Source organism: Corticium candelabrum, chromosome 18 (assembly GCF_963422355.1).
Source record: "Corticium candelabrum chromosome 18, ooCorCand1.1, whole genome shotgun sequence".
Taxonomy (NCBI): domain Eukaryota; kingdom Metazoa; phylum Porifera; class Homoscleromorpha; order Homosclerophorida; family Plakinidae; genus Corticium; species Corticium candelabrum.
In genome coordinates this window covers 6,150,294-6,170,367 of record NC_085102.1, presented here as the reverse complement: position 1 = coordinate 6,170,367, position 20,074 = coordinate 6,150,294, and the positions used below count along the sequence as shown (strand labels likewise).

Here is a 20,074-nt window from a genome sequence, read left to right as displayed (position 1 = left end):
ATAGATAGTCAATATGATCTTATACAGCCAGTCAATATTGGTTGATATATAGTAAGACTATTATTGCTCGCTCCTTCATTTTAGTTCTCGTTTGAATTCCTTGTTATCTACAAGCAGTGCATGCCAAATAATTTCACTGGTTCCATCATGGGGTTTTATCCATAAAAAGTCTCTGTCCACACTAAAAAACAAGGTCACCGAAATAATCCATGTTTCCACATATACGTCTTGCTGCTTCTTGACTAACTTGAAATAGAGAATGTCAGTCTTCCAAACAAGGTTAAGCTCAACACTATTGCTAATATATATATATATATATATATATCAATCAATATTTACTGTACAGTATACATCAATCAATATTGCCTGTATACAATAATATTGACTATATATAAATTGGCGGTACAAATCAATCAATGTAGGCTGTATAAATCATTATCAAACTGCAAATTAACAGACAAATGATTGAAACTAAATTTTAGATGTTGAATTAATTAACTATCAAACCCAGCACACACCAGCACACGTCAAAGTATTCTAAAAAATTCTCAAAATTCTTTAAATTAAATATTAAGCAAATGTTGACAAAGCAAGGTATACATGATGCTAGCATTGCTTACACACAAATGTTTAGAATATCAATCTTGCTAATTGAATCCTTGCCCAAAATCTATTTATTTATTTGAAACGTACCAAGAACTTTTTCAACTGCTGCTCTAAAACTCAATTGCTATACCCAATTCCTGATTTATGTAGTTAGCAGACCATTCTCATGCCAAACTGCATGCAGAAGATGCTCCTAACAGCACACACATATTCAACACACGTTGAGGCCAAGAAAGACGCTACCACAATAGAATCAAACAAGAAATACAAATACCGAAATCGTTACTGTAGACTTTCTGCACAGCGCGTCGTGTACAAGAAATCTGGGACAGCAAGGATAATATCCAGGCACTTGAACACACACACACACACACACACACACACACACACACACACGCGTGCGCGCGCACGCACACACACACACACACACACACACACACACACAACACAGACAGACAAACACAGACAGACAGACAGACAGACAGACATACAGACAGACAGACATACAGACAGACAGACACACACACACACAAACACAGACAGACAAACACACACACACACACACACACACACACACACACACACACACACAACACAGACAGACAAACACAGACAGACAGACAGACAGACAGACATACAGACAGACAGACATACAGACAGACAGACACACACACACACAAACACAGACAGACAAACACACACACACACACACACACACACACACACACACACACACACACACACACACACACACACACTCACCTATCGGTTTTGTTGGTGTGACTATCTGCCCACTAACAGTCAAATTTGATGTTCCTTTGTTGTCTGACTGGGCTGATAGAGACGTCATCCCTTCCTTTACAACTCCAACTGACACAAGAGACGAGTTCGCATTACTGATATTTAGCCAAGCAACACACAAGAGTGATTCTCACGGAAATTTGGCGTCTCCTTGTCCTGTGCTTGAACCAAGTCGGTAGAAGCACGAACAGACGGTCTGACAGCAACTGAAACAAAATACAAAATGTAGATCTTTACTGTGGAGGGATGGAGGGATTGTACAGGATTAGTGTCTTTCATTCATGAATCTGTCAGCCAATCAACTGTCTGTCTGTCTGTCTGTCTGTCCATTAGTCTGTTTGTATGTGCATCTCTCTGTCTGTCTGTCCATTGTTTGTCCATCTTTTTGTCTGTTTGTCAACTTGTCGGTCCATTGTCTGTCTGTCTGTCTGTTCATCTGTCTGTTTGTATGTCCATCTCTCTGTCTGTCCTCTCTCTCTCTCTCCTGTCTGTGTATTGTTTGGCCATCTTTTTGTCTGTTTGTCTACTTGTCTGTCCATTTGTCTGTCTGTATGTCCATCTGTCTGTCCATCTTTCTGTCTGTTTGTCTACTTGTCTGTCCATTGTCTGTCTGTCTGTAAGTCTGTCCATTGTCTGTCTGTCTGTCTGTCTGTCTGTCTGTCTGTTCATCTGTCTGTATGTCCATCTCTCTGTCTGTCCTTCTCTCCATCTGTCTGTCTGTCCATTGTCTATCCATCCATCCAAACATCTATAGATAAGTGCCATTTTGTCCGTCCTGTCCATACGTGGAAGTTGCGTCATGCTGTACAGACAGGAAGTAGAGTCGGGACAGGGTGGAGGCTAGTCACTTTGATTCTCCATCTGTCTGTCTGCCTGTCCGTCTGTCCATCTGTCTGTCTGTCTGTCCATCTGTCTGTCCATCCATCCAAACATCTTTGATTCTCCATCTGTCTGTCTGTCTGTCCGTCCATCTGTCTGTCTGTCCATCTGTCTGTCTGTCTGTCCGTCCATCTGTCTGTCAAATTTTCATATATTTTTATACATCAAAGCTAATACAGGTGAAACTAAAGTAACAGCTAATGAACAACAAGTGTCACAACTACAATTACAATTACACAAATAACAATTAGCATTAAAAAGCTCCCCTACGGAGCCTACAAACCGAAATTTAGTTTACTGAATTGAAAGTTGAACAACATCTAAACTCTGGTCAGTATTCTGTCCATCTGTCTGTCTGTCCATTTGCCTGTCTGTCTGTCTGTCTGCCCATCTGTCTGTCAATACATATATTTAAAATTTCAACACTATTACGTCTGTCCATCTGCCTGTCTGTCTGTCTGTCTGTCTGTCCATCTGTCTGTCTGTCCATCTGTCTGTCTGTCCATCTGTCTGTCCATCCATCCAAACATCTTTGATTCTCCATCTGTCTACACGTCTTCCCTTCCATCCAATCAACTTCCCATCATCCGTCTCTTTCCCTCTGTCTGTCTATCAAGTCCAACCATTTGCCTACTTGTCTGTACATGCTGCTGTCCCCTGAACTTTCCCATTAACACGTCATACCAACTGGCTGTGTTGTTGACATCACCGGCATTGAGCTCGTTCCCAGTGTGCTCACATTTCTCAGCTTGAAATGCTTGAAAGGACAGTTGGGCTTGAGGCAGCCACTCGGTTGAATCTCAAAGCAACACGACAACTCACTCTTCAACGGCTAAACATTCGACATTCTCACAAGAATGTGAGAAATAGACGAAAGTGTCACCATTCACAGTGATATGCATATGTCTGAACGGACATGCTGATCGAAAGTACGATCCTTGTAGCCACAATGTACAGACAGTGTTGCTACCGAGTGCAGCTTGACCGTGACGGAAAGTGCATTGGTCACCCTGGAATAAAGACCACAGTCAAGATGTACAAAAATAAAAATAATTTGCATACAAATAATTTATATAAATAAATTATTATTAAATAACAAAAATAAAAAAATTGTATACAATTAATTTATATAAATTAATTATATGCAAATTATTAATTAATTTATTTTTATTTTTATTTATTAATTAATAAATCAATAATTTGCATACAATTAATTTATATATTTTATTTATTTATATAAATTAATTGTATGCAAATTATTTATTTATTTATTTATTTTTTATTTATTAATATAAATAAATAGCATACAATTAATTTATATTAATAAATTATTAATCAATAATTCACATGATTGGTGACTATATCAACTGTACCTTCAGACATTCAGTATTATAATAGAAGTAACAATCGTCTCCTTTCGTAGCCATTCGATCGCCTCAACCCTGCAACACATATGAAATACATCCAACACATAAACTAATCGACGTCATGAAACTTCTGTGTTTCACACCACAAAAAGGACACAACAGACAAAAGAGACTTGAAATGAGTTTAGATGGAAAGTGCGTGGGTGTGGCAGATAGGTGTGTGTGTGTGTGTGTGTGTGTGTGTGTGTGTGTGTGTGTGTGTGTGTGTGTGGTGTATTTACTATTCATGATACATTTGTCATCTGTCGATAGTTTGTCCGTCTGTCTATCAATTGTTTGTCTGTGTGTCTGTCCATTGTTTGTCTGCATGTCTGTCCATTGCTTGTCTGTGTCTGTCAATTGTTTGTCAACCTGTCTGTCAATTGTTTGTATATGTGTCTGTCCATTGTTTGTCTGTGTCTATCAATTGTTTGTCCACCTGTCTGTCCATTGCTTGCCTGTGTCTATCAATTGTTTGTTCACCTGTCTGTCCATTCCAACTGCATCTTTGTGTGTTCCATTTCCTCCAAAGCATGTGGCGTTGGCTGTGGAGTGATAAGTCCAGGGTACAGGAAACGACAGGGTAACTTGTATGCTGCTCACAAAGTGCCTTCTGCACTCATCTTCAGAGCAAGCCCTAATGAATGTAAAAGCTGAAATTGAAAGCAGTCAATTTCCTGTTTTCAAAAAATGGATAGACAGTTACTGGCAGCGAAAAGAAGAATGGGCTTTATGCTTCCGGACACAATTCCCAACACGAGGAAACTACACGAATAATTATTCTGAGGCAAGCATAAGAATAATCAAAGATATTCTGTTTCAAAGGCAGAAGGCCTGGAATGCTGTACAGTTATTCCAAATGGTGCATATAACAATGGAGTTGTATTATCAGCGCCGCTTACTTTCACTGGCAAGTAACAGACTTGATCACTTCGTGTCATTAAAATATACATTAGCTGGTGTGAAGCTTGGTAGCACTTCCTTCGATGATGTAACAGCCACAGAAGAAGACCCTGATGTATACATGGTTTGAAGCCACACAGATCCACACAACCACTGGATAGTAGACTTGCAACTAGGGGAATGCTCTTGCCCGGTAGGATACAATGGAACACCATGTAAACACCAGCTCGTTGCAGCAACAAAATACATGAAGTCCACCATCAACAAGATTCCAACTGATTCCCCAAAAGGACGCCAGCTCCTTGCAGGCGTGGCTCTGGGAAAAGATTGCCAACCCATTAGCTTCTATAGCAGTCTTCACCAAAGTCAGATGAAGAGTACTTGCAGTCCCTCTCTGTTGATATTCAATGGCATAATGAAAACATACGGCATTCTTTCAAAGAGTCAGCCATGCTGGATGATGATCTGTTCCAACAGAAAAGGCAGAAAACAACCATGAAGGAGACTGAAATACCCAGTAGTGGTGAAGACAAGAATTAGACAATCGAGACAGTCAAAACAAGTCTCAATGAAGTCATGGTTGACCTAGAAACTGGACTTGCCCCCAACATGACAAATAATGATGGCTATCTGACAGCTGTTAAAAAGTTTTATGAAAACTACTGGAAATGTCAAGGAAAATCAACACATCCACCAACCAAGCAGCAGCGTTTGGTTTCAGCATTACACATTTTTGGCAGTCATACAGGGATAAATAACAAAGCACGGGCAAAGAATTCGAGTGCAGCCTACAGCCCTCAGCAGACGAAAACACATGAAAAATTCAAGCTCTGTTCCTGCAAAAACCTGGCCGCCACAGTGTGTTTAATAGTAGGAGATCAACTCAAACAACTCCTTCTTTCAATAGGTATGTGATGCCGAAGCGAATGCAAAACATAAAGAGACAGCACAGTCTGTCCGCCAGTATTCAGCAGAACAGCAAAAATGCTTGACAGAGTTTATTATAAACTTTATACTTAGAAGCATGTTTACTATAGATATGCAATGTAAGGTAAAGATTACGTGTAAACCCATGCAATGTTCCTGAAGAACTAAAAAGTTAATCTACGTCTACGTGACTATACGTACCGTAGTCTAGCTACTAGTAGTCTGCATATTTTAATAGATTGCTAGCTGTATTACGTGTCCACCAGTTTGACGGTCTCTGGTTGAACAGCTGAAAGTTGGAACAGCTCCTTTTGCGATGCAAGTGCACTGACGCAGATTTCTGCTGAATTACGAACTAAGAAAAATAAGTTATCACAACGTAAGGTAGACGAAACGTCTAGCCTACCTGCTATAGCTACTTTGTGCGCATGTGCTTTGATGGCCCCCGAGTTCGAAAATTACGACGCAGCTACCGCTTCAGCAACGTCAATGGTGTGGCGTCGCAAGGTGCGCAGTAGTCAACGAATGCAAACAACAATACAATCATGTCACGTTCCTTCTGCCAACGTCACGTGCAGATTACAGGTATACGGGACGTTTATCCGGGTACTGAAGAAAGTGGGCCCAACAAAAATTCGCGCTACAGTACGGTACCCAAACATTTAGTTGTCACATTAGTTATTCTAATCACCAATAACCATTTAATTAATATCAATAACAATGGTAATTTATGCTACGATCATAACACTGATATACACATTATCAAAGTTACAAAACAAAAACACATCACACATCTGTCTCTTGGATTATTGAAAGCAATGGCACCGAGTTGTCGTCCAGTAACTCATCGTCATGTGGCACATAGTCATCAACATTAGTGCCATCCATATCATCAGCCACAGCTGCAGTTGCTTCATTGTTGATGATTCTTTCTTCAGCTATTATGCTCGGTATCATCAACGACGATGAATGTTTCTTCCGGCGTTTGTGATCAGTCTCTCTGCTCGTTGGTTGAGTCACAATTAATCCAGCAGGCATAGCACAAACGCTATTTGATCGAGACATGCTCGACTCAGTACTCTTCCGGTGATTTAATGCTCCACTCTTCTTCCCTGCAGCACTCGTGCTTGATCTGGATGCTAAGGGGCTGTGTTTGTATGAAGAATTACTAGGTCTTTCATGACTTTTCTTCTGTTGACTTTTAATGGCTGCAAGAGGAGGCTTGTGAAGTAAATTGGAACTTGCTCTTTCAACCGATCCTTCAGACACACTTCTTGCCTTCCCTCCCAAATATCTCCTGCATTCATGCAATCAAAATGGATGATTGAATAAGGTGTGTGTGTGTGTGTGTGTGTGCCCGCTCATGTGTGTGTTTGTGTGTGTGTGTGTGTGTGTGTGTGTGTGTGTGTGTGTGTGTGTGTGTGCGTGTCTGTTTGTGTGTGTGTGTGTGTGTGCGTGTGTGTTTGTGTGTGCGTGCGTGTGTGTGCATGTGTGTGTGCATGTGTGTGTGTGTGTGTGTGTGTGTGCGTGTGTGTTTGTGTGTATGTGTGTGTGTGTGCGTGTGTGTTTGTGTGTGTGTGTGCGTGTGTGTGCATGTGTGTGTGCATGTGTGTGTGTGTGTGTGCGTGCATGTGTATGTGTGTGTATGTGTGTGTTGTCTGACCTCTTGAGAATGTCACCATAGTTTTGCACATCATACTGATACCATTCAGGTGAGACACTTGCCTTGCGAGATTTCCTACTTGCTGTAGAATCAACTGAGCCTCTTCGTTTGCTCATTACAAGCATGTAGCACATCACCGGTGCATCCACACCCTTCATTACAACTTCGTGAGGATCTTGAAAATAAAACTCATCATAAACCTTCAGTTTCCTATCACAAAATTGAAATCAAATTCACAAACCACTTCATCTAGTGGCAGCATGTATACTGACTCATATGTGTATTGTGTAATTGTTATCCTGCCAGAAATGCCATTAGTCAGAGCTCGACTGGTTACATTGACAGTATCACCAAACAGGCAGTAACGAGGACGTTCAAAGCCTACCACACCAGCTTGAATAGAACCAGAATGAATGCCAATTCGAAGCTGCAGCAACAAACCATTAATAATAAATTAGGTCAGAATTTTCATTCCATAATAAATATATAAACTAACAATTAATTAATTAATTTGTAACATATTATACCTGGGTGGCTAATGAATGGCCTGTGACTGGATGCTGAACATCATACATTGTGTTCATCATGTCAATTGCCATCCTCGCAACCTCTCGAGCATGATGTTCATGTGGCTCTGGACAACCTCCAACAACCATATAAGAATCGTTCACTGTCTCAACCTGCACAAAAGCAATGGAAAGGCCAAATAAAATATATTCATCTATATCGTTGCCATTGATACATCTTCACATATACAGCAAATACATAAGTGTGCATGCACACACTCAACAACAACAACAACACAATCAATAAATCAAAACAAGTTACACCATCTCTATAATTCACACCATTTGAGCATCTACGTATGCATACCTTGTAAACGTTATGAGATGATAAAAGCTCGTCAAAGCTTGTGTACATTTCATTCAGCAGATCAACCATTTGACGTGGTTCCCAGTTAGCTGTCAGTTCGGCAAAGTTTGTCAAATCACTGAACATGATTGTTACACTCTTAAACAGTTTTGGCCTAATCATTTTGTTTTCTAAAAGAGTGTCAACTACAGGACCAGGAAGCATCGAGCAAAGTAGCTTATCTGAACTTTCTTTCTTTTCTCGAAGTAAAACTTGAGTCTTTTCAATATCTTCCCTTGTACGGATCAGTCGCCTCTCAAGAGTGATGTTTCCAGCAAGTGCACCACTTTGTAGAATGAGATCCCTTGTTGCATCATAAACAGGAATGTCACTAACGTATAGCCCATATTCTTCTACTTGATTGAGTGTACGAACAGGTGGCATGCCCATGAACAACAGCGACTCAGACTCAAGAACATGAATCATCTGACCACGAACGCTAAATATACGTTTGAAAATACTCGGTTTCTTGTCATCTTTAGCATTCTTCTTGGACTTGGACCTGCGTTTACGTTCTATTTCATCATCAGTTAGGGCAGCTAAAGCAGAGTCCTTGATTTGCAACTCAACAACAGAATTTTGGTGTTCAACAAAACTTTCAAAATTCACGTTATCTAATCTTGGACGTAACAAGTTGAAGACACGAGTGAAGTGAAGTTCTGTAGTCACACTTCCATCTTCATTCACTGGCAACTTGAGAACTCGCTGCAGTGATGATCCAATTTCAACAAGATGGAGATGATGATCAAATATGATGTGAAATGGACAAGCTTTCAACAGAGTTTTTGGAGAAATCAGCATTTTCTTTGGAAAGTAATATTTATGACCATTTTTACTAGGAAACAAGCCACTAACTGAAGATTGACCTTTCTCTGTTATTTTCCTAATAGAAAACACACAATGTCTGGGGGAATCACATTTCCTATCCCAAACTTCAGAAATCATATCAATTGACACAGTCATCTTAAACACAAACAAAGCCAATTGCTTGATAATTCCGGCCACCATGTTTCTTGGGTCTGTAAAATGGCTGTTGGGTAACGTGCAGAAGTGAAACAAGAGAGAATTATCTGATTCACGTCTCTCACATCTCATGCCCTGTGGAATCCACGGCATAGGCAGCTCATCAACAAACAAATGAAAGTGAACAGACTCGAGTGAGTTAAGAAAATCATAAAGATTGAATGCGATATTCTTCAGCAAGTCTATTGAAGTCGAATTAGAAAACCGCTTCATAAAATTGTTTCCATAATGTTCCTGCAACTCGATATCTGTGTATGGTTCTAATGCAACAACAACAACATGCATTCAACAATCAACCAATGTACACAAAATAATTCACAACAGTCTCCTACCTGTTCCGCCCTTAGGAGGAGCCTCAAGGTTGTGAAATGTTGTGTTTTCAGAATAGTTGTGAAATAGCAAGTTGCTCTGTAAGAGACAGGGGTCACCAATATACAGCAATATCATACAAATTCACCAGAGATTATCCATATCTCTCATACATATCTGTATTGGTGTAACGCATGTATTTGCCTATGTAATTTAGTAGGCAAGGCCTCGATCAACGCACTAAACTATTGATATTAAATAAAGTTCTGACAAATAAGTAAAAACTTACACACTACAGTCTAATTTAGATTAAGCATTACTACTCAATATACTAAAATTAATTAAACTGCCACATCTGGTTTACCATGCATTAGAAATTATTGTATTTCCTTATTTACGTAGTAGTAACACATTCTTTAGCATATCTGTAAGCACAAAAATTAATGGCACACACGCACACACGCACGCACACGCACGCGCGCACACACACACACACACACGCACACACGCACGCACGCACACGCACACGCACACGCGCACACACACACACACACACACACACACACACACACACACACACACACACACACACACACACACACACATACACACACACACTACAGCACTTATCTGTAGCTCTAAAATCACACAACGTAGCAACTTCATTTACGTTGCAGGTATAAAGCAACCTGTATGACAGTTAGCAAACAAGCTGCCGCATCATTTGCTTACCAAATCACGAAATATGGGTTGAGGTCGTGGATCACGTGAGAAGACATAACTACACGACACATCCCTACATTCATTTCCCACGCTTCCCATGCATACACATCAACTGCATTTCTACGACATCTCAAACGGAAAAACCAACAGAAACAGGAAGCTTGCAGTAACTCTGCCTGTTTGCATGCTCAACTTGCAACGTCGTTTTAGGTCTCACCTTCCGTCTTGTTACTCCTGGCGACGCCTTTGCAGTCACCGTCGAATGTTGCTGGAACGGACAGAACATGCTGACAACGTGACACCCTGCGATGGCTGATGGGCAGTTTAGGAAGGTGGCAAGAACGTAATGAATGTAAACACTTTAACACGACACAAAGCGCGTCTTAGAGCTACAGAGGTGAGTGATAACGTGCGCACACCTAGGGTGTCGCCTCGAAGTCCCAGCAACCTGTGCAGCAGCTAGCTCTGTGTAGAAATTAATTATGTGCTATTGGGTAATTAATTAGATAATTAGTTTTACATTTTAGCGTTAATTAAAATTATTTTTAATTTTATATTATGTTTTAATGTTTAAAAAATTTTAATTGTATTTTTAGGATTGACAATCTGGGGAATGACGAGGGCGGTGAGTCGAGTCTATATATAGATATGGTAATAATAGATTGTGCTTCAGACAACTCGATTTGATCTCCTCAAAAGACAGTATCTGTGAAAGTGAGTTGCTGTTGCCTGATGTGGTTTTGAGTTAACACCAAACTCTTTTGTCTCATTCTCTTATTCACTAATAACAATTTAATTGATATCAAAAACAATGGTAATTATGGTACAACCTTTACCACCAAAGTTACAAAATATAAACACATTAATCACACATCTGTTTCTTGGATTATCAAATGCAATGGCACCGAGTTGTCATCCAGTACCTTATTGCCATGTGGCACACAGTCATCAATATTAGTGCCGTCCGTATCACCTGTAAGACAGTCAGCAGCCACAGCTGCAGTTGTTTCATTGTTGATGATTCTTTCTTCACCTCGTTCTTCAGTTATCATGCTCGTTATCATCAACGATGACGACTGTTTCTTCAGACGTTTGTGATCAATTGGTTGAGTCAGAAGAAATCCAGCAGGCATAGCATGAATGCTATTGGATTGAGACACGCTCGACTCAGTACTCTTAAGATGATTTAATACTCCACTCTGCTTCACTGCAGCTGTAGCACTCGTGCTTGGTCTGGATGCTAAAGGGCTGTGTTTGTATGATGATTTACTAGAGTTTCCATGACTTTTTTTCTTCTGACTTTTAGTAGCTGCAGGAGGATTTGTAGGAAGTAAAATGGAACTTGGTCTTTCAATTGATCCTTCAGACACACTTCTTACTTTCTCTGTCAAATATTTCCTGCATTTATGCAATTAAAACGGATGATTCAACGAGTTGTGGGGTGTGTGTGTGTGTGTGTGTGTGTGTGTGTGTGTGTGTGTGTGTGTGTGTGTGTGTGTGTGTGTGTGTGTGTTGTCTGACCTCTTGAGAATGTCACCATAACCTTGCACATCATACTGATACCATTCAGGTATGACACTTGCCTTGCGAGATTTCCTACTTGCTGTAGAACCAACCGAGCCTCTTTGTTTGCTCATTACAAGTATGTAGCACATCACCGGTACATCCACACCCTTCATTACCACTTTGTGAGGATCTTGAAAATCAAACTCGTCATAAACCTTCAGTTTCCTATCACAAAATTGAAATCAAATTCACAACCCTCCATCAAATATTAAAGTCTAGTGGCTGTACTGACTCATATGTGTATTGTGTAATTGTTATCTTGCCAGAAATGCCATTAGTCACAGCTCGACTGGTTACATTGACAGTATCACCAAACAGGGAATAACGAGGACGTTCAAAGCCTACCACACCAGCTTGAATAGAACCAGAATGAATGCCAATTCGAAGCTGCAGCAACAAACCATTAATAATAAATTAGGTCAGAATTTTCATTCCATAATAAATATATAAACTAACAATAAATTAATCAATTTAGTAACATATTATACCTGGGTGGCTAATGAATGGCCTGTGACTGGATGCTGAACATCATACATTGTGTTCATCATGTCAATTGCCATCCTCGCAACCTCTCGAGCATGATGTTCATGTGGCTCTGGACAACCTCCAACAACCATATAAGAATCAGTTGCTGTCCCAACCTGCACAAAGCAATGGAAAGGCCAAATAAAATATATTCATCTATATTGTTGCCATTGATACATCATCACACATAGTTACAGTAAATACATGAGTGTGTGTGCACACACTCAGCAGCAACAACAACAACAACACAATCAATACATCACAATCAATACATCAAAACAACAAGTTACACCATCCCCATACTTCACACCATTTGAGCATCTATGTATGCATACCTTGTAAACGTTATGAGATGATAAAAGCTCGTCAAAGCTTGTGTACATTTCATTCAGCAGATCAACCATTTGACGTGGTTCCCAGTCAGCTGTCAGTTCAGCAAAGTTTGTCAAATCACTGAACATGATTGTTACACTCTTAAACAGTTTTGGCCTAATCATTTTGTTTTCTAAAAGAGTGTCAACTACAGGACCAGGAAGCATCGAGCAAAGTAGCTTATCTGAACTTTCTTTCTTTTCTCGAAGTAAAACTTGAGTCTTTTCAATATCTTCCCTTGTATGGATCAGCCGCCTCTCAAGAGTGATGTTTCCAGCAAGTGCACCACTTTGTAGAATGAGATCCCTTGTTGCATCATGAACAGGAATGTCACTAATGCACAGCCCATATTCTTCTACTTGATTGAGTGTACGAACAGGTGGCATGCCCATGAACAAAAGCGACTCAGTCTCAAGAACATGAATCATCTGACCACGAATGCTAAATACACGTCTGAAAGTACTCGGTTTCTTGTCATCTTTAGCTATATTTTTCGACATGCGTTTTATTTCACCATCAGTTAGGGTAGCTAAAGCAGAGTCCTTGATTTGCAACTCAACAACAGAATTTTGGTGTTCAACAAAACTTTCAAAATTCACGTTATCTAATCTTGGACGTAACAAGTTGAAGACACGAGTGAAGTGAAGTTCTGTAGTCACACTTCCATCTTCATTCACTGGGAACTTGAGAACTCGCTGCAGTGATGATCCAATTTCAACAAGATGGAGATGATGATCAAATATGATGTGAAATGGACAAGCTTTCAACAGAGTTTTTGGAGAAATCAGCATTTTCTTTGGAAAGTAATATTTATGACCATTTTTACTAGGAAACAAGCCACTAACTGAAGATTGACCTTTCTCTGTTATTTTCCTAATAGAAAACACACAATGTCTGGTGTAATCACATTTCCCTTCCCAAACTTCAGAAATCATATCAATTGACACCGTCATCTTAAACACAAACGAAGCCAATTGCTTGATAATTCCGGCCACCATGTTTCTTGGGTCTGTAAAATGGCTGTTGGGTAACGTGCAGAAGTGAAACAAGAGAGAATTATCTGATTCACGTTTCTCACATCTCATGCCCTGTGGAATCCACGGCATAGGCAGCTCATCAACAAACAAATGAAAGTGAACAGACTCGAGTGAGTTAAGAAAATCATAAAGATTGAATGCGATATTCTTCAGCAAGTCTCTTGATGTCGAATTAGAAAACTGCTTCATAAAACTGTTTCCATAATGTTCCTGCAACTCAATATCCGTGTATGGTTCTAATGCAAAAACAACAACATGCATTCAACAATCAACCAATATACACAAAACAATTCACAACAGTCTCCTACCTGTTCCGCTCTTGGGAAGAGCCTCAAGGTTGTGAAATGTTGTGTTTTCAGAATAGTTGTGAAACAGAGAGTTGCTCTGTAATTAAGAGACAGTGGTCACCAATATACAGCAATATCATACAAATTCACCAGAATTTAAAGTATCCATATCTCTCATACATATCTGTATTGGTGTAATGCTTCTATGCAATTGAGGCCTCAATGCACTGAACTAGTGATAACAACTTTAGTAACAGTTTAATTTGACATTATGTCGTGCTCAACCAGATCAGTCTGGTTTGTAAAGTCTATTACAAGTACCGGAAGCAAACCCTGCTTCAGAAGTACTTAGACCATCACGGCTGTCTAGAAAGAAGACATGACTTTACGAAGGATCCGAGTAGATCCCATGCTAGCAGCAGCATTCACGTATACGCTTCAGGTATAAAGCAAACATGGATGCCAGTTACCAAACATTGAACAAGCTGCAGCTGCAGCATTATTTGCTCACCAAATCACGACACTATGGCTTGAGCGTCGCGGGCAGGTAGGACCACATGCAGCGTACACTGTAGACACATCTCATCTTACTAGACACGACCACGCCCCCTAATCTCCACGATCCGCACCCTTCCCACACATCCATTCACATGCACTGCACGTCTACGACTTCCGAAACAGAAAAACCAACAGAAACGAGGTATAATGCAGACATAATGACGTTATTTCTAACTATCAAACAATGAATAAGCTGCAGAACTATTTAGATTTGCTTACCACTAACGAAACTAATTAGAAGGTTAAGCCTTCAAGCCTCGTGGGTCACCACATGCAACACCTCGCATCCTAACTACAAAGGCCTGTCCACACTGGCAACTGGATCGCGATCCGATCGCAATCCAGCCAATACACAACGCGAGGCGGATCGCGATCGGTTGAATCCAATTAGAAAAAGAAAAAGTGGGCGTTACCTCCACGTTCGCTACCGTCAGCGTGTAGTCGGAACATCTAACACTCCTAACTCGTCTTTGTTCTCGCTCACCCTACGTCGCTGTATCAACGCTTTCCACAAGCAAAGAAGCCACACGTACACATAGTCATCAGTCACGTGATATCAAAAATGAGGTGGAGGTAGCGTTTTCAAAGTGCAGTGTGGACGCTCGCTATCTCGGTCAGCAGGATTGCGATATCCGATCGCGATCTATTCTGGTCTAGTGTGGACAGGGCATAGTTATAGTACACGACCATGCTCCCTACATCTGTACTTCACATGACTAGCTTCATTGGTATAGCAACTAGTGCATGCACTACATGTCTACATGTGCATGTGTCTAGGGGAAAGCAACAGAAGCGTGAAGTTTGTAGTAACTCGGTCTGTTTGCATGCTCAACCTGCAACATCGTTAATAAGTACGCTTGCAACGGTGTTGCAGGTCTCTGTGTTGTACCTTTCGTCTTGCTAGTCCTGATGACGTCGACGCCTTTGAAGTGAACGTCGGAGTTTGTTGGAACGGACAGAGCATGCTGACAATGTGACACCCTGCGACGGCTGATGGTCAGTAGGAAAGAGAAAAAACCTAATGAAATGTAAACAATAGAATAATAAACTCGACGCAGTCACCGCCTTCGTCATTCCCCGGATGTAACATCTTTAGCAGACCGCCCACCGACGTCACTAGTGAGTGAAGTGCTTGCCATTATTACACCGTATCAGCGTTTACAACGACGCGTAGTTTTAATATCAAACGTGTATTGTTCAAATAAACTGCTCGCGGGAGCCGATAATTTGTCCAGGATGTAAATCAAGAAACGTATTGTTAACATGAAGCGCGCATGCGCGAGGATTATAGTAGTACATGTACGACTCGACGGCCGAATGTGGACGGGTTGATGACGGATGTGGGCGGTATCTACTCCACGTGTAGTTCTATGTGTCATTTGTACGTATGTGTCATTTCTATATGTCATGTGGTTCCTAAGCTAAACATTTAATTAACTTAATTAATTAACACACTAGTTTACTGCATCTACAAAATTTAAACAACAGAGTTCATTACTGTAACATACTTGTACCTACGACTACAGTGAACTGTTCTAAACATGTGATTCCAACACAGATCTTTGTGATGGCAGAGTTACTTTCAGCATTTCCAGTTCAAGTAAGGACACTGCATCAATATCAGTACCATCCATGGCCTGTGATGTGGTGATATTCTGTGGTTGAGACAACTTGATTTGATCTCCCAAAAAGACATCATCTGTGCAAGCGAATTGTTGTTGTCTGACTTGTTTTGAGTTAACACCAAACTCTTCTGACTCGTCCTCTTCTTGTGTTGCGGTGAGAGAACTGCCATGTGGTGAAGACACGGTTATCATCAGTCCTCCGGGACTTTGAGATACGCTGGCTCGAAGCGGTTTCTGAGAGGCAAATATACCTAGTGATGACTTTGCTGACGTTGCTGCTCTTGATGACGAAGTTCTGCTCCCTCGACTTTTAATTGAAGATCCACTGCCTTCCTTTGACATTTTAGACTTTGGTGGAGCACTTGTTACTGGCAGTACACAATGCTGGTGCTCGAAGCTCGCCAACAAGCTTTGATTTCCTTTATAAAAAGCATGACCCATTGACAAATAACTAAAGTTTGGATTCCCAGCAGGTTGAGGACATGATACACTTCGTCCTCCTAGATACCTTCTGCAACAGTCGCATCACTAGTGGCAGCAAACTAACTAACAGCAATTAACTCTGTCAAGACTAACCTGTCAAGAACCGAAGCTGAAACTGTAGGAGCATACGACATCCATTCAAACTTGATCTGCCTGCTCATCCTTCGTAAAGAGGTCGACTCTGCAGAACAAAGTGACATTGAACGCTCCTTCGGCATCAGAGTGTAGCATGTCACAGGTTTCTCCACGCCTTTCATCTGCACATCTCTAGGATTCAGTAAATCAAATTCGTCGTAATGCTTGAGTTTTCTACCATCAAAAAATATAAACTAAAGACATTGACAAGTCTCCACCACTGAATCTACTAACTCATGAGTGTGTTCTGTGATCGTAATGGCGCCTGAAATGCCAGCAGTCAATGTGCGACTGGTCACATTGACAGTATCTCCAAACAAACAATATCGTGGACGCTCGGTTCCCACTACGCCCGCTCTGATGGAACCAGAGTGAATACCAATTCGCAGCTAAAACCAACCATAACAATAAGGCCAGAACAATTAAACCTCTTGATGCTCCAAATTGTGTACAATAATAAATAAATTATTGTACACAAGCACAATGATGTGTCTGCTGTAAAAGGTTTGGTACATGCATATGCATTTGAGAAGTCAGTGCCCATGTGGTAAAGCGTCTGTTTTCGCATTCTGTTCCATATCTGTGTCGTTCCTTTTAGTGTCCATTTGTTATTTTCATAAACAGTTAGAACTGCGAGTGGCCATACATCACGTGGTCATCACTTCTAAATTCTAGTCAGTCCAGTTTTCATGTTAAAACAGAGAGCATCAAAGTTAGTTGGTTTGGCCTACGATAACTAAATGCTTAAAAGTGAGAGGCTAACCTGGCCAGTTAGTGAATTGTGAGTGACTGGATGTTTGATGACATCCATTGTGTCCATCATGTCCACTGCCATTCTTGCTACCTCCCGTGCATGATGCTCATTCTCTTCAGGACAACCTCCCACCACCATGTACGAGTCATTCACAGTTTCAACCTGCAACAATACATCAATGTTACCCACACATTACATAGTAACATGTCATTGCTACATGTAGGTGAACACACCTTGTACACATTGTGACACGGGAGAATCTCGTCAAACTCTGTGTACATGTGATTGAGTAAATCAACAATCTGACGAGGCTCCCAATCTGCTGTAAGATCCGCAAAATTTGTAAGATCACTGAACATGATTGTGACACTCTCATATTGCTGAGGCATGACTTCTTCTCCTCGTAATAAAGCATCTGCCACTGGATTCGGAAGCATGGAACGAAGGAGTTTGTTTGAGCCTTCCTGCTGCTCCTTCAAACTCTGCTGAGCTATTTCAATGTCACTATTCATCTTTTCCAGCTGGTCAACGAGCGTTAGATGACCCTGATATGCACCATTTTGTAAAATCAAATCACGTGTGGCATCATGAACGGCAATATCACTAATATAAAGACCAAACTGATCGACATCATCGAGTGTGCGGACAAGTGGTGAGCCAAGAAATAGCAGCGAGTCGGATTCCAGGGCATAAATCATCTGGCCACGAATGGTAATGCAAGCACGACAAGTTCCATAATCATCATCTTCTGTACTAGACGTATGACTTCGACTGCGACTTCTGCTGCTGCGACTTCGACTTCGACGAGTAATAGAAACTGCAGCGGACTCTTTGATCTTCACTTCCACCACGGAATTAAATCGATCAAGAAACATATCAAACGCCAGCTCAATCAACGGTGGACGCTTCAACTCAAACACGGATGCAAAATTCAGTCGGGAAGCCACAGTTCCGTCTTCGTTCAGATCAATTTTCAATAAACGCTGCAAAGAGGAGCCAATCTCAACTAGATTGAGGTCACGATCAAAGATAACATGAAATGGACACGCCTTGCACAGAGTCTTGGGTGAGACAAGCAGCTCACGAGGGAAGTAGTAGTGTGCCCCCGTCATGCGAGGAAACAAACGACCAACTGGTTCCTGGCCTTTCCCAAAAACTTCCTTAATGGCAAACACACTGTGTCTGATATCTCCACACTTTTCTTCCAGTTCCAGATTAACTGAGACATCCATTTTGAATGCAAAGAGAGCTGTTTGTCTGATAATTCCAGCAACCATATTTTGTGGATCCGTAAATCGAGAGTTTGGCAACGCAAAGAAGTGAAACAAAAGAGTTTCATCCGATTCTTTCTTCTCACAATACATCTGATAGGGAATTTGAATGACGGGTATTTGCTCAACAAATAGATGTACATGTATCGACTCGAGTGCATTGAGCAAATCATACAAATTCAGTCCAATGTTCTTCAACAAATCTCCACAGTCTCGATTATCAAATCTACTGATGTACACCTGTCCATACAACTCTTGAAGTTCAATGTCAGTGTACGGTTCTGCAACCACATAATTCAAAATACATTAATATTAACTACCAAATTGCTTAATTTCTTAAAATATAAAGACCAGGATGTAATTTGTTTTTAATATGATTGAGCATGTGGTACTGTTTGTAGCTTAACTTAAAGAGACATTTCGGAGATTTGAGTTAACGCAACATTTTAGAGATGCACGCTACCGCACATTTGCGGCAAAAAGCAATGGCAGCATGTGCTGATCATGACTGATGGAAGTGTTCAGTGTGTGGTAAAACAGCCGTTCATGCGTGGTCTGTCGCATATGAACACTAATAAAAGGATAAGGAGGCAAGCGGTATCGGAGTCCGCCGTCTGGATCTGTTTCGGTGTCCACCGCGCTTCCGCAGAATCACGGACATGCTGTCAATGTCACGTGATGTTACACTTGATAATGAGAAAACACTCTTCAGCATCACAATCTAGAAGCGTTGCCCACCTGATAGCTATGAGTAAGTTGTGCATAAGTGTTTCAGCTACTGAACCAAACAGCACGCTTTGCAAATTGCGATCTACGGTAGATATTCTAGAAGTTGGAATCCCGATTGAAAAAGTTACAAAAGCGTCTGATAGAATTTATCATTTAATCAGTTAAAAGCATACGAAGCATATCTCGTTCTGCAAATTCGTCAAATGTCTCACTTTGATTGTTGGTAACCAACACTCAAAGGTGTACGTGGGGCGCAACATACTACCACATGTGGCCAAAATGTTCCATTGAGAAAGTAATCTAAACTTCATTGACTACAGGAAAGCAACTTACCAATCCCAGTGTTGACTGGATAACTCAAGTCATGAAATGGCCTGTTCTCTGAGTAATCTCGAAACAACTCACTCTACACAAATCAAAATTAATTTGTAAAACATTTTCAGTACATGAATGTAGGTACTACAGTAGTACTGTAATGTGTACACTCTGAATCGGTTATACTAATATAACTCAAGGCGAGCATGTGTTGGGGTTACAGTAGTGAGTCTGTAGCTAGATGAACTAAGGGAAGAACGGACGG

General features: G+C 40.8%; 3 protein-coding genes across 7 annotated transcripts in view; all 3 read right to left on the bottom strand.

Annotated features, from left to right (window-relative positions):
- Positions 1 to 6,200: 6,200 nt before the first annotated feature.
- On the bottom strand, positions 6,201 to 10,479 carry LOC134193869 (guanylate cyclase soluble subunit beta-1-like). Its single transcript, XM_062662717.1, has 7 exons — positions 10,370 to 10,479; positions 9,453 to 9,528; positions 8,059 to 9,380; positions 7,713 to 7,865; positions 7,458 to 7,612; positions 7,186 to 7,395; positions 6,201 to 6,819 (listed from the first exon to the last, which is right to left on the bottom strand). Exons 1-7 carry the CDS (start codon positions 10,436 to 10,438, stop codon positions 6,309 to 6,311), a joined length of 2,496 nt encoding a protein of 831 aa, XP_062518701.1. The 5' UTR covers positions 10,439 to 10,479; the 3' UTR covers positions 6,201 to 6,308.
- A 430-nt stretch (positions 10,480 to 10,909) lies between these two features.
- On the bottom strand, positions 10,910 to 15,543 carry LOC134194193 (guanylate cyclase soluble subunit beta-1-like). 5 transcript variants are annotated; one of them, XM_062663118.1, is made up of 8 exons: positions 15,387 to 15,543; positions 13,961 to 14,036; positions 13,694 to 13,888; positions 12,579 to 13,624; positions 12,207 to 12,359; positions 11,951 to 12,105; positions 11,674 to 11,883; positions 10,910 to 11,550 (listed from the first exon to the last, which is right to left on the bottom strand). In XM_062663118.1, exons 1-8 carry the CDS (start codon positions 15,459 to 15,461, stop codon positions 11,019 to 11,021), a joined length of 2,442 nt encoding a protein of 813 aa, XP_062519102.1. In that variant the 5' UTR covers positions 15,462 to 15,543; the 3' UTR covers positions 10,910 to 11,018. The 5 variants fall into 5 exon arrangements, with proteins under 5 accessions (XP_062519102.1, XP_062519101.1, XP_062519103.1 ...); XM_062663117.1 differs by having other exon boundaries at positions 12,579 to 13,888; XM_062663119.1 differs by lacking the exon at positions 15,387 to 15,543 and adding an exon at positions 14,717 to 14,772 and having other exon boundaries at positions 12,579 to 13,888.
- Positions 15,544 to 15,854: 311 nt separating this feature from the next.
- LOC134193776 (guanylate cyclase soluble subunit beta-1-like) overlaps positions 15,855 to 20,074 on the bottom strand; it is a 6,698-nt gene continuing 2,478 nt past the window's right edge. Inside the window, exons 2-7 of the mRNA XM_062662610.1 lie at positions 19,828 to 19,900; positions 17,728 to 19,046; positions 17,504 to 17,656; positions 16,975 to 17,129; positions 16,699 to 16,914; positions 15,855 to 16,633 (exon numbers count right to left, since the gene is read on the bottom strand). Of these exons, the coding sequence (XP_062518594.1) occupies positions 16,033 to 16,633; positions 16,699 to 16,914; positions 16,975 to 17,129; positions 17,504 to 17,656; positions 17,728 to 19,046; positions 19,828 to 19,900 (2,517 nt within the window). The 3' untranslated portion in view covers positions 15,855 to 16,032. The remainder of the gene's footprint in view (positions 16,634 to 16,698; positions 16,915 to 16,974; positions 17,130 to 17,503; positions 17,657 to 17,727; positions 19,047 to 19,827; positions 19,901 to 20,074) is intronic.

Bases quoted from the DNA above. Each gene is read 5' to 3' on its own strand.
- LOC134194193 (XM_062663117.1), bottom strand. From the start codon at position 15,461: ATGCTCTGTCCGTTCCAACAAACTCCGACGTTCACTTCAAAGGCGTCG. The intron at 14,037-15,386 runs GTACAACACAGA...TCTTAATTACAG, and splicing joins CAGGACTAGCAAGACGAAAG to AGCAACTCTCTGTTTCACAA. The intron at 11,551-11,673 runs GTCAGACAACAC...GCATAAATGCAG, and splicing joins TATGGTGACATTCTCAAGAG to GAAATATTTGACAGAGAAAG.
- LOC134193869 (XM_062662717.1), bottom strand. From the start codon at position 10,438: ATGTTCTGTCCGTTCCAGCAACATTCGACGGTGACTGCAAAGGCGTCG. The intron at 9,381-9,452 runs GTAGGAGACTGT...TTGTTGCATTAG, and splicing joins TCCTCCTAAGGGCGGAACAG to AACCATACACAGATATCGAG. The intron at 6,820-7,185 runs GTCAGACAACAC...GCATGAATGCAG, and splicing joins TATGGTGACATTCTCAAGAG to GAGATATTTGGGAGGGAAGG.